General features: G+C 38.2%; 1 protein-coding gene across 4 annotated transcripts in view; it reads left to right on the top strand.

Annotated features, from left to right (window-relative positions):
* The window catches only part of rbms3 (RNA binding motif, single stranded interacting protein), a 192,575-nt gene that overhangs the window by 65,976 nt on the left and 112,097 nt on the right, over positions 1–14,502 (top strand). For all 4 annotated transcript variants that reach the window (XM_087787709.1, XM_087787708.1, XM_087787707.1 and 1 more), the window contains exon 4: positions 8,219–8,310. In XM_087787709.1, the coding sequence (XP_087643835.1) occupies positions 8,219–8,310 (92 nt within the window). The remainder of the gene's footprint in view (positions 1–8,218; positions 8,311–14,502) is intronic.

Below are 14,502 nucleotides of genomic sequence, written 5' to 3'. Positions count from 1 at the left end.
CGGCACAATGATCTGCCAGTGTTCCCCTTGGCCCTCAGCCCTGGCACTCTGCCCTGTAAATCTCACTGCAGTTCTCTGACAAGGACACTCTTACACCTGTGAGGGACAGACAACATATTACAGCCAAAAGAAGTGATTCATGATTTTGATTTTCTCCATAAATCCTCCATTTAGTCCATTATCTGAACCAATACATCACCATCCCCTTTAATCACAGACTTCTCTCTTTGCAGACAAGAAATGGAAGATTATAGTGGTGTTACTATAATGATTCTTTGTTTGCCGGACGTCATTGATGCTGGTATTTTATCCTTTTTTTTTAAATTGTTGATTTAATTGGACTCGCTACAGAGATAAATAATGCTAGGGTATAATAATCTGATAATTTATTCAGACTCAATTGAATTAAAACAACTTTTGTTTTTGTACCAAAAGTAAAGCCAATATCTTCTTTAATGATGATTGATGTGTTTTTAACAACAACTTTGGTTGAACTTTATTTACAACACAAACATGTGATATCGCTATATCCTATCTATTTATTGTGTAAGATTGATATATTTCAAAATGAAACTCAACAACAGTGATCCATCTCTGGTTTTATGTACTAATTTTAGAGCTTTTTAAATAAATCAATTTACTGGTAAATAATGAAAATGAGGGGCATGAAAGACTTCCAATGGAAGGAGCTGCGATGTGCACCATGAGAATTTTAAATACTCACTTGCATATTTATTCTCTTAGTGGCCCATCTGTCTCCTCGATTAGCCGCCAGTACCTTCATACATGCGAAATATGAATTATTAACACGTAGGTATGAGCACAATGACTTATTGTCCCTTCTGAACTGCAGTTTGAGAACTCTCGCTGATGACTCATAAGGATGTAAATAATTACAGCGTGGGCTCCAAGAACCATTGTCATACTCCGTGACATGTCATTGATTCATTATTCATCCTCACAGCTTTATTATTCCATTGTACACTCTGCAAAATAGTATCATTAGAGCCTAATATGAGAATGTGAAAAATTGAACTATTGGGAGAAAATGGTGGTAGATAGTAAACCCTAAACAATCCCGACTATTAGGAGATAAAGAATGGTAATTTCCCAAGAAGTAATTAGGATTAGCATAATTTGATGGCGAACGCATGAATGACGAAGGGATGATTGATGTGTTGATGTAATAACTATAATGAGTCCCTTATCTCCGCTCGAGACTTTTGTGTAGTGTGGAGCTCAAGGTGGCATTTGTGGTGTGCAAATTGATTCAGCAAAAAAAAAAACGTGAGTCAAATGTAACGACGAACATCAAGTACCACTTGTGACTGAGTTTTTAAAAGAATATTCTGACGGTAAATGGCTCTTGTTGTTTATGACACTTCAAAGCGTAATGAGCAACTGAAGCTCAAACTCACACATTGATGGCAGTAGGCCGCGACGCAGGGTTGACCCCAAAGCAAGTGCCACATTGTCAGCAAGTTATAAAGATATTTATTTTATCTCATTTTTTTTTGCATTGCGGTGTCGAGGTCAATATGATTGTTCAAATGGAAACCTGTGATAAAACGCCTCCGGTTGAAAAATAGTCATTAATTCATAACTGATACACGTCGACCAGCACGATGAACAATACTCGTGAACAATACTCGTGAACAATACTACTTCACACACCTGTCACCATGGATTAAGAAAGTTTCCTTTTGGATATCCCGTCTCTAATTTTGTACGTTACCAGGCTTAAGCCGGCAGTCAGGAATCCTGTAATAACTTTAAACTATATTTCCCCTGATGGGAAATGCGAGACAACAATAATGTGTTTAATGGTGATTTCTTGACTCTTCAAATCCAAAAGATTAATGGAAAAATACATCTTAAAATATGTGTATGAAAGAACCTGTGCAGGTTTTTAAAAAATGTATTAAGATTCATATTTTTTCCTCCAGAGTGACTAAATCCAAAGTATTATTCATTTATTTGGGGATTTCAGGATTGTTTACTGGCCAACAAAAGCTTTGTTATGATGTTTTTTTTAATCTAAATTCATCATGCGTTGAAAAGTTTAATCTCCCTGCCGAGCTGAAAGGAGATCGTTTGGAGTTTTGGTTGAGATTCTAATCGTCCCTGACGTAATGTAAAGGAGAAGTTAGCATTTAAAAAAATAGAATTTTAAACTCAAATTTGAAGGAACTTTCAGCTCAGATATAGAGATTCTGTGATGTCTATAGTAGGAATGAAAATGTTGTGATACAATGGCGTACCAGTTAAAAACAAGGTAATCTCCAAGATACTCGTAGTAGCGCCATATCTTCTGTGTCTTGTTGAATATTCTAAGGAGAACAATCTAAAGATCGTGAGGACAGTCTCCTTCAACCCCTACAATGGTGGAAATGTGTCCAAGAGGAGTGTCAACAGGTTGGACAGGTTGATCAGGAGGGCTGGTTCTGTGGTTGGAATGAAGCTGGACTCACTGGTGACAGTTGCTGAGAGGAGATCATTGAACAAACTACTGTCCATCATGGACGATGACAGTCATCCTCTCAGCACTGTCATCAGTGAGCAGAGAAGCAGAATGAGTGCACGAATGCTCCTACCCAGGTGCAAAACAAATAGACTCAGGGACTCATTCATCCCTCGGGCTATTAAATTGTACAATTCTGAGTTCGGGGGCAGGAGTGGAGTGAGAGTATCTGGATGTTCTGTTCCATGTTAGTCTTTGTATCTTTGTCTTTGTTGTTTTTCTTTCCTTGACCTATGTTCTTTGTCTTTGTCTTTAGACTTAGATTGTGTCATCTTGTTCTTCCTCTTTATGTTCTTCTTATTTTATTTTTTATGTATTATTTTTTATTGTTTATGAAAAATTGCTGGCTATTGTAAAAAAACAATTTCCCAAAGGAGACCTCCTGAGGGATCAATAAAGTTTTACCTTACCTTACCTTACAAGGGAATAGGTGTTGAAAAATGATTGACCGAATGAATAAACAGACCAAAAACAAACAAGATATGCAGCAGCCTTTGCATCAGACTGTATTTTTCACAACATGTTCAGTCTGAATTTAGCTGTTTGTTATATATCATGCGGCGGCGGAAAGCCTTAAAAAGGCCCCTAAGACGATAGTGACCTGCCACTATTATTAATATGGTCATTTCTGCACCCTTCTCTAAAATAGAATTCATCAAAGTGTCTCACATTGTGCGCAGCTGTGCAGCTCCGGCGGTAGCAATGCTCCATCTTGTAGTAACTGATTGAAGATGGTGCTTTTATCTTGACAGGCTCCCTGTTAAAGCCAGAGGAGGAAATAAGATATGACCGCTCATGTTCTCTACTTTCCTCGGTGCCGTCAGTGTACAGTATTTGTGTGCGCGCGTGCTCGGACAGCACCCCCGCTCGGCGTTATCAGCGGCGATGCATGCAGTCAGTCACTCTGAGCTGCTTTTAAGTGACAGGGATCGATCTGATGTTTTTGCTGTTGTAAAGCCTTCAAAGAAACACTCTGACCTCGACGCTCCGGATAGTAGCTGAGGAGCGAATACTTTGCAGTTCAAAGTGAACTCAGCATGTGTAAGTGAAATGTATGTTCGTCTGTGTAGCTGATGGTGCATCTCTTCAGCTTGAACTCACCGAGGCTCCTTTCAAAGATGGTCTGTATACCCAATTTTCCGGAATACAAGGCGCACTTAAAAGAATGTAACTTCCTTAAAAAATGACAGTGCGACTTCTAATCAAGAATGCTTTGTTTTGTTATGTGAAGGACTCAAGAAGTAGAGTAGATTTATAATGAGTGTTCTTGGCTTCATGTTACAACTCAGTGTTTGTTCCTGATGTGCAGATCACTGTCAAAACACACTGGATCCTGAAGCTCAACTTTGACCTTGCTATTCTCTCGATACTAACCGTTACCGTTACAACGTGAACATGAACTACATGTAAAAGGACAACATGAACATAGACAACATGAACAACATGAACATAGACAACATGAACAACGTGAACATGAACTACATGTAAAAGGACAACATGAACATAGACAACATGAAGATGAACAACGTGAACACGGACAACGTGAACATAGACAACATGAACAATGTGAACAACTTGAACACGGGCAACATGAACATAGACAACATGAACAATGTGAACAACTTGAACACGGGCAACATGAACATAGACAACATGAACAATGTGAACACGGACAATGTGAACATGAACAACGTGAACAGGAACGACATAAACATCGACAACTTGAACACGGACAACGTGAAGATGAACAACATGAACATGAACAACGTGAACACAAACATTGTGAACACGGTCAACGTGAACATGAACAACCTGAACACGAACAAAGTGAACACAAAAAATGTTTACACAAACAACGTGATCAAGAACAAGGTAAACATGATCATCGTGTACAAGGACAAAGCGAACATGAACAACGTGAACATGAACAACATGCAAGCGAACAAAGTAAACACGAACAAGCTTGCCATCATTTCAAGTGGATTAACTTCATTTAGCGGTATCAGACGGTGGGTTTTTTTACGTGTTACTGCAAGAGGATGAAAGTTATAGTGAACGCCTTTAATAAAGTTCTACTGTTTGAATAACTGGTGCGCTTTATATATGAAAAAAGCTTGAAAATAGATCATACATTGACAGTGTACCGTGTAGTGCTGTAAAACGGTATATCGAATACTAGCTAATATACCCTGCTTTGCCATGGACCTTTCAATTGATTAAGATGCTAATATTAGGAAAAATTTAACATTACATAATACATATGCTTAAATTTGAAAGTTGGATGTATTTTAATTTTCATGGGGGTGTTCTGTCTCTCGTGGCCTCTTTCCCCTGAGTAGTAGCAGAAGTCAGTAAACCTACAGGGGCAACAACATGGTTCATACGACATAAACCTGAATGCAACAAGATAGAGTAGAACAGGGAAGAAGGATGGAAATAAACAGAGATGTGGTGCGACTTGTAACTTCAATACTCGTGATTACTATTTCAATCAAAATGATAATAAATATAACTTTGGCCGATATCATGCAGCTTTACAATATATATTATTGTGTTTATATCTAGTGTTTAATAACACACTGATCTTGCATGTGACACGTCTTCATAAAATAACTGACAAAAAAGTTTCTTGTGCATAAAATAAATAACTCAAACATTCAATATGTATATTTTTTCTCTTTAAATTCCCTGTGTGGTGAAGCTGACTATATGGAGTTATACTGTAAAATGCTCGTGGCAACTGAAAGCACAATTAGAAAGTTGACGTCTTCATATTGCTCCATTATGATTTCAACACGAAAGCCCTTCAACAGTTTTACCCTCCAGTTGTAGATGAAACGTTCCACATACAGCATCATTATGCTCATATCAGCCGCAGAAAGCACAATCTGGTTCTATTACTGGAGGCGGCCTGATGTCAATGCACTGTTCTTCAGTGGATTCCGCTGACCTCAAATAACCCTCTTCTTCTGGCCTGAGCCTTTTCTTTTTACTCTAGTTTTCTCTCGCCGTCTCACTCTGGGCCTCGCCGACGCTTCTTTATCCACTCAGAGTGGTCGGAATATAGGTCAGCGTCCTCCAAATCCTCATATTGCTCAGAGAGTTTGGGAAGTGCTCTCCAGGTGAGGAGGGGGCATATTGGAATTTCTAATTGACTCATTAAAGACACATCTCTGTTTGTTGGACGAAATTCCTGAGGGAAGATTTCATTGTTGATAATTTAATTTATATTTAATTTTCATCTTCTCTGTTTACATGGATCTGTGGTTTACATTTAATCAAAAGAGAATTCTATTGAAGATGAGAGATATTAAAGGAACACAAAGATCATTCTTATTTATGTCTCTTTTTTTAACTTTCCCAAAATATTAAATTAATTGTCAAATGATTTTTTTTTTTATTTCTGTCTTCCTTGATGTGTTTAATTAAGATGTTTTTTCTCCATTGTTTTTTCTGTTGACATGGTGCTTTGGTGCAGTTGTTTTTTCCCTCATACGTGATGTTTTTGTCGATGTTTTAGTTGTAATCTTGTCATAACTGTAAAAAAAAAGTAATGATAACTTTGGTTTAGTTTCTGATATTAGCTACAGTATGTCATTTTTGGGTTGTTGTGTTAATGTATCATCTAGTTGCTACTTTTATGGCTCTTCATTAGTTTTATACTTTCATCTATATTCTGCCTTTTTCACACCAGTATTATTTGAAAATGATATGTTTAGTCCTTTTAAGCAGTTACAAAGAAAGAAGCTCTGAATTTCACTCATGATTTTGTCATTTCACGTTTTCTTTAAGAAACACACACTAATGTAAAGACATGAATACCAATGAAGCTGCTTTAAAACGTATAATATTTTTATAATCTTCTTCATCTTCACTAGTCTGTCAAATAAACAAAGAAACCACAGAAAGGGTAGAACACATGGGAAGATGAAGTAATTGTAGTAAAAATTGTAATTAATTTTAAATTGTCTATATGTTAATTTGATTTCAAGAAAAATAAATCTAGAATCAAGTTGCAACAAAATAAATGATCTACTTACTAATTTAAAGATGTTACATCAGTAGTTAATTTAAACATCTAAAACAATATTTACATAATTAAACAGTAATAAAAATAAAATAACGCTGATAATTCTCAGTTTGGATCTCAACGGAGTGAAAATGAGGTGTTTTTCTTCGCATGTGCTCGAATGTGTGATTAAGTAATTGCTCCTAACATGATGGGGTAACCGCATCATCGAACACCCCTCTACCCCACACCCCACACACACACACACCCCATTCTCACACCCATTATCCTTATTCTAATTACACTTTCCGTCTGAAATGGTGGATCAGAGGGCACCATTGACTGCTTTTAATCCGCCACAAAATTTTAATTAACACAGACGTGACCCTCGTCTCCGACACGACGCGCAGAACGCTGGGATCACAATAACTCATAAATCACAGGCGCAGATTTCATTCCCGCCGCTTTCCTCTGCTGATGAATTTCCAGATGGGGACTGGTGGCTGTTAATGTCATGAAAATATGAGCGAGGGAGACTTAGTGTGTGTGTGTCAGAGCAGGCGTGATCGAGAGAGACACTCAGGAGATGGACGGCGCTGCTCGGAGAATTATAAATATGTGTTTACGTACATGTATGAGCAATAGAGTTAAGAGGGAAATGGAGAAAAAAATGGCGAAAGCTTGACGACGCTGTCACTCTGCGAGAGATTTGTGACTGTCGAGAGGATTAAAAAGACTGCAAAATTGGGTTTGTGTTAATATGCCGGGTGTTGAAGTACACAAAGTCAAGCAGGCAGCTTTGCATTCTTGAAAAATTAAGAGTGAAGAAACCGAAAATGATTCCAAGGAATTACTCGGCGCGGGTTCATGCTTGCACGAGGGGATTCGGCCGAGTATCTTCCTTGGCTTACTTACCACTCAAATAAGTGATCGGACATCATCAGCGTCGGCATCAGAAAGTAAAACATATGCTTTTTACTTCTAGTATCATAATAACAAAAACTATAATAACTTGTCTTGTGTGTGTCGTGAAGATCTAATAGCTGTTGTGTGGAAGCTTCTTCGTGCCTTCTTTTATAGTATATGTCAATGCATTACAACGCCACATACAGGCCTGCCAGTTGTACTGCATCATTTTCAGTGGATATTTGTGTACTTCATTTAACGTCCTTGTTGTTGGTACCACTCTACCTGAAAGTGTTTCTTTGTTTTGACAGTGTTTCAAAACCCCTCAAAAAGAATTCTCCACATACATTTCTCTCCGAAGTCCAAGAAGACAGAGGTGGTCGTAATCTTTAGGCAGCGGTCTGAATGATTGTGTGAGGCAACAATATGAACACGATGACGGTATATCTGGAACTGGTTTGTGCGTGCACATGCCCTTTTTGTGTGGAGGTGGGCAGAGTGCCGGGGTTTGTTATTACTAAATCGCTCATCCGTGCTCTTAATTAAGATGCATAGCCTCCCCTGGATGTCAGTGTTGCTAATTATCAAACAATGTAGTGCTCACTAGATATAAGAACTGGCAGCCTCTGTAGTCATGTAACCAACCTATTACTGCTTCAATTACCAGGCAACTGTCATTCTCCTTGTTAGTCATCTACTTTCATTTTTTCTTTTCCTCCTCTAACGCTGTCGTTTTATCTCTTTTTATCCCCACCTACCCCCACCTCTTCCTCTCTCTTCAGGCTATGGCTTTGTGGATTTTGACAGCCCTGCCGCAGCACAGAAGGCCGTGTCGTCCCTCAAAGCCACTGGAGTTCAGGCCCAAATGGCCAAGGTAAGTTTATTTGAACTCTAGTTCACGCACCATTTTGAGTAAAACCGCTCATAAGAAAAGCACTTTTGAGTTCAAGTAATTCAAAGAAAAATTAATTTGCGCTTATTTTTATTTGATATATCATAAAACTTTCATAGTGGTGAGATATTTAATGACACAAACATGCCACTTGTTTCTTTTGCTGTGTTGGTTGAGCTTAAGCACTAATATGGAGGTCGTCCGGTCCTGAATCTGTTAAACCAGAAGAAATCTGTTAAATATTCTGTTATCAGTCCAAAAATAAATCAAATAGATAAGTGAAAACAATAAAAAAAAGGGGAACATATTAGAATTAAACATATTTACTATAAGAAAGAAGAGCGATCTGTAGTTTTTTGTATTCACAGATCAAAAATGAACTACACCATGTGTCTGATGTGATATTGTTTTGTAAACTATGTCAATACTCCGACGACTATGATGGAGCCTTGATGCTGTTTCTTCACTTCTATGTTTCTCACGTGGGATTCTTTCAGCACGTGCTCATCCCATGTGCATGTTCATGTACAGTGGACTGACTCAAAAATATCAAAATTGCTTTGACATTCAAGCACATCTACAGTATTTTTTAGAAGCACTGCTGACTAAAGTTATTTTTATATATATAATATATTAGGAATTGTGTTTGGTTTATTACTCAGTAAGATGCAGTTTGTAAAAATAAAAGGAAAACAGCTTAATAACCTAGTAAATAAAATATTGAATTTTAACAAAAATCATATAGATTCTGTAGCTTCCTACTTCAGTTGTGCTTTGTTGTCAGCAGCAGGTCCAAAGCTGTGATGAACGTTGTGTCCTCCAAATAAACCTGCTTGAGTGCGTGACTCAGCGGGGTCTTCGCTCCCCTGAGCATCAGCCTCAAAATCAAGGTGTTTGGAAAAAGTCAGTCTCAGAAATCCACGGCGCAGGAAGAAAACATCAGTCTCACTAACGCGCTGAATATGGTGATGACTTTGAGTGATTATCCCACTCGAGATGGTCTGCATTTCATCAGCTCTAGATACCCCCCCCCCACACGCCGCCACACCCGGAGCTAAAGAAGCCCTGATGAGACAGAGAATGGCGCCGGAGCCGGTAAAGATGACAGAATTGATGATAACGATGAAGGTGGCAATTATTGTGATGAAATGGGATGAGATCTGACAGGGGGAGATGATATTCCGTGCGCCGCTCAGGTGTGCCATTTCTCAAATGCACCATTTGGCCGTTTCCTCTTTCCACCAGTGTCCTTCTTCCAATATTTATAGGACAGGCTCTCGGAATACTGATAAGAAGCTTTGCTCTTTTGCCCATCTCTTCTGGAGACAGCACTTTGCATCATCCAACCTTTTTTTTCTGTCAATATTTTCAGTTGAGGGGTCTTTTGACCCGGTACTGAATAACTGACCTTTTCAGGGGTGTGTGCGAGTGTGACGGCTCCTGCTGTTCTGTGTCCAATTCTTCTTAGAATAGAGGATATTAGCCTTTTTGTGTGTCTAGTGTGTTTTTAACAACACGTCATAGTGCCTGTCTCGCTTGCATCAGGGCAAATGTGCCGTTGTAGTTCTGGTGGTGCTCTTTGTTTCTATTTCTGGTGGTATTATCTTCCCCTAAACTGCTGTGGATCACGGCAGAGAAAGTGCTCGCAGGTGGACATATCTAATACACAGCAGTTTCTGTCAGACAGCTGTAATGCACCTAATTATTTTTGTCAGGGGGAAAAACACTAGAAATATAGTCATGGTAGACTTTTTCTCTGGGATTTTGTAAGCTGGCGTATCATTCTTTTAACCCACAGTGAATGGCTGACATGTATCTTTGGTAATTTGTTTCTGAAATTAGAGAAATTTAACAAGAACGAGTGAGATATTTATCTGAATTACAGTGGACTAACTAGCTAATTGGTTCCTTCCATAAAAAGAATGAAACAACCAATGGTCCCAATCCTATTAATGAGGCAAAACATTCCAGTAAGTAACCCTGAAAAGACACACCTGTGAAGTAGAAAAAACATTTCAGGTGACTATATTACTTACTTACTATATTTTGAAGCCTATCAAAAGAATTCAAAAAGTCTGCATAGCAGTGTTCAGAGAAAAGGATGGCTCATAGTTTCATAGTTCATAATAGTTTCGATGCATTAAGTTTAGAATTTATTAGGTAAACAATTATGAAAACAAAGAAAATTGAACAAGATAATGTCCAAACATTTGTGCTTTAGGTTTGTTGTAGTTAAGGAAACATAAATGTAATTACTAAGTTACTTACTTACCAAGTGAAATGACAAACATATATGATAATGGCAATATTTATCAAAAAAAGGTGGTACAGGTCTTATTTTTGTCAAATTTTATTGAAATATCTTTTTATTTTCACAGAGGGTTCTCTTTCCTCCCTTTGTTCCCCCTTTCAATTAACAAAATGAGCTGAAATTCTGAAAAAAAAAAAAGTATTTTGTATTAGGTAAAGCATATGGTTTCAATTGAATCCAAGCAGGACATTCATTTTCATGGAGAGCTTCTACCCACATCGTGCCCCTTTTCTCCTGACGTCACTCAAAAAACTTTCCTTTGGAGGTCAGTAGTGTTCGTCTTCCGATCCAGCTTCAGTAGGGTGGCCCAGACTTTCCTCTCCCCAGGTCTTCCTAGAATTTTTTGCATGATTGAAGCAAAATCTGTTTCCTTTTGCACCATTTTTAACTGTCATATCTGTGACAAACGGAAACCTTTAGGTTTGACGGCACTATTTGTTTGGGAAATACCACAAACTCTCATCGGGTACAGCTTGTATCCATTTATTTCAATGTCAAAATTGACACTTGATGAAGCCAGACTATGCCTGCCTTCAGCCATAATAAAACCACAGGCTACGTTCAAAATTACGTTGCTCAATTCTCAGCCCTAAACATTTTCACAGAGGCTCGGAACTCAGCTGGTAAAGAGGCAGAAACCATCGACTGTCACTTTGTTTCCTCCTCCGTAATAGCCCGACGTCTCTCCCCTCGGAATCTGAAACACCGCGGCAGTAGAGATGAAACATCGCCTTCCCTTTGTCTTGCGCTCCCCCGGGGATGGTGACAGCGAGAGGGTGGAGAGGAGCCATAATTAAGACACCTAAAGGACGCTTCTCTCCTGAGCCCCCCTTTCCTGTCACTCACCCGGAAAACCCCAGCATTTCGTTTACCTGGCCGTGATTAAGACGGAATTGGTGGTCACGCTTTTCTCACTGTGTGTTTTAAATTGGCTCCATTTGGTGGATAATTGCATAAATAGTCTCTCAGTAAGAGGGAGAAAATTGTTTTTCTTGAATAATGTCAATTCTAGTTGGAAAAAAAAGGATTTGTGAGCAGAAATTATCAATTTATTACGCTTATTCTCTTAGTGTGGTTGTGGGCGAAACACTCGAAAGGTAAAATAACACATAAAGAAACAAAACGCTTATACCTGCAGACAATCAACATCTGTTTACTTTTGACTGTGGGAGGAAACCGGAGTGCCCAGAGTAAATCCACATAAGCACAACGTGAACAAGCACTCCAAATTATTAGTTTTTTATTTATTTTACTTGAATATGAAGTCTCTTCGTATAGCCGTCCCTCGCCTTTCAATATTTCATTTGTGTGCTCGCGGCGCAGCTAGAGAAGGTCCAGCTGTTCCCATCACACCTCAGACTCCTCGTCATTTTGTTCAGATCTCTTTCTGGACGGAGAAAGCCCTCATGAATGATAACAGGTAAATGCAGCGCCGAGCTCTGCAGATTCAAACCTGTCAACCGGGCACTCGTCTCACTCTCCGCAGGCTGCCATTTTCCCCTTGAGCCAATCAGACTGAATTATGGGAAGGGCGCCCTCGATTGTGGTGTCTGTGTCGAAGAGGTAATTCCCCCTGACAGCTGCTTGCCTTCAGACAACAGCCAGTCTTTATGGAAATCTGGCTGCAGTCGGCTGCTGCTGATAAGAGTCGGCATAAAACAATCTTTTCTTTGGAATCTCTTTCTCTCTTCTCTTATCCCAGCACTTAAGATGACTGTGTTCATAGTGTACACTAAATATACTGTAAGGTGGCCAACCTGAAAAATAAATGTCACTTGTTGTCTTTTAGTTCAAAAGATTGTTTGTTTAACCATACATCTTTCAAAATAAAAGCTTGTTTTTTCTTTTAAAACTTCAAATCGAAAATGCAATTTTTAACTTAACATACCTCATGGTTTTTTCGTCATTTGTATAAACAAATTAAGAAATAATCATTATAGTATCCAATGTGTTCAGCCATTTTTACACAATTGCTCTCTTACTTACATAGTTAAAAAGATCAGCTGTGAACCAAAAATAAGTTATTTTTGAGTACGGTATGTTCTTAATACACTTTTATTTAATAATATTAAACTATCAAATTGTGTCATGATCAAGTAACTGTTTATGACGCCCCAATGTTTTCATCTGAAGCATTAACCAATTGGATCAGACACTAGAGGATTATAGAACATTTCTATTGTTATATTATTTGGCTCGCCAAGCATTTTTAAAGAGTTTTTAAGGTATAACAGAGCGTTTTCTGACGTGTAAATTGCAAATTGATGCTTGTGTGACTAGCAGGTTGTTAAATGCTATAACTAGACATGCATAGCCTCATTGCAGTATTATTATGGGATTCAAAATCTTAATATTATAACTTTTAACTGTTACATTACAATTTAAAAAGTTGTAGTATTGTGACTTTTAATCTCATACCATTACAACTTTTAAGGTCATAATATTACAAGCCTAAATCTCTTAATATTACCCAAAAGTCTTCGTATGGCTTTTAATCTTGTGACATTGCAACTTTAAAATTCGTAGTATTAATATTTTTCTATGTTATAATATGACATTTAACCTTTTATTGTTATAAATCTTTATCTTGTACATCCAAAAAAAGTATGTATATATATTTCACTATTTCTCAAACTAGTAAGTCCTTGCACAGTTCGGTTGGAACTGATGATTAAATTAAATTAGATTTTAAAAGGAGGCAGTGAAATTCTCTGCATCAATTTGCTGCCGACTCTTCTATAAATGCAGCTTAATCACTTTTTTTTTTGTCAGTCTCTGTCTATTTAAGCTGCTGCTCTGAAGCTTTTGTCTCCTTTTAATGTCAGTAAAAGCTCACTAAATCATTCAAATTCTCCTCGTCCTTCACTTTAAATTACTGTTGGGAAATAAAAGCATCATAAAAATTCCTCCATAAAATCCGAGTGTTTATCATATTCTTTGCGTTGGACTCCATATCGAGCCGCAGACTGGTTATCAGTGTGAAATGAAGCGAATATTCGTCCGGATCTTACTTTTCTCTTTGCCTTTTCTATCCCGGATAATATTCCCTGTCAATATCACATTTATATTCATGTGAAAGGCAGGAGTCTCCCTGCGGGTGGTCTGCAGTCAGTCAGCAGTCTTCTGATTATCCTTTAGAGGTGACTTCTTTGACGCCTCGGCCCGGGCTGACATCGTCCACCACATGGTCGGGCGCAACGCAGGGTGACCTCTGGCCGATAATCAAAGGGAAGGCTGACAGTGCTGTTACAGTCGCTGCTGACAACAGCTTGCCTGGAGAGGCCCGCGGGTTGAATACGGAAACAATGTGAGGCGAGATAATTGGACACAACTTTTGGCAATATGGACTTTCACTCAGCCCCTTCTTTAATTTTGCCGCGTTAACCTTGAATATTTTTTTTTTACTGAATCAGTCGATATCTGGAGGGCTCACTCTCTAAACCTCGTCTACTGGTGTCTTCCAGAGTGAGGAAAAGCACGGTATGTGACTTTATTCATATCATGACTATACCTGCATGTGTCCACTAAATGTTTTAACTCACTTACCTCCATCATGAAGGTGATGTCATTGAATGCTTTGTAAAGAAAAACAATTGAATTGAAATGAAATTAGAGACCCAGAAAACCAATGAAATTGGTTCATTGTTGATTATTAGTCAGATTGGTGTTGATTAAACGTTTATTCGATTTTTTGTCGTTGAATCAACATGAATTCAACATACAACAAATGTGAGGGGACAATTGTGGCGGTATCAAGGAATTGAATGCATAAATAGTTGAATAAATGTTTATTCACTGTTAGATTCGGTTCAAAATCCAACGTTGTTTCAATGTTGATCTAAGCGAGCCCTTTCAATGTTGTT

The sequence above is a fragment of the Callionymus lyra genome, chromosome 3, assembly GCF_982586985.1.
Source record: "Callionymus lyra chromosome 3, fCalLyr1.hap1.1, whole genome shotgun sequence".
NCBI classification, from domain to species: domain Eukaryota; kingdom Metazoa; phylum Chordata; class Actinopteri; order Syngnathiformes; family Callionymidae; genus Callionymus; species Callionymus lyra.
The sequence above is the reverse complement of the archived record's forward strand: the minus strand, read 5'-3'. Positions and strand labels throughout refer to the sequence as shown.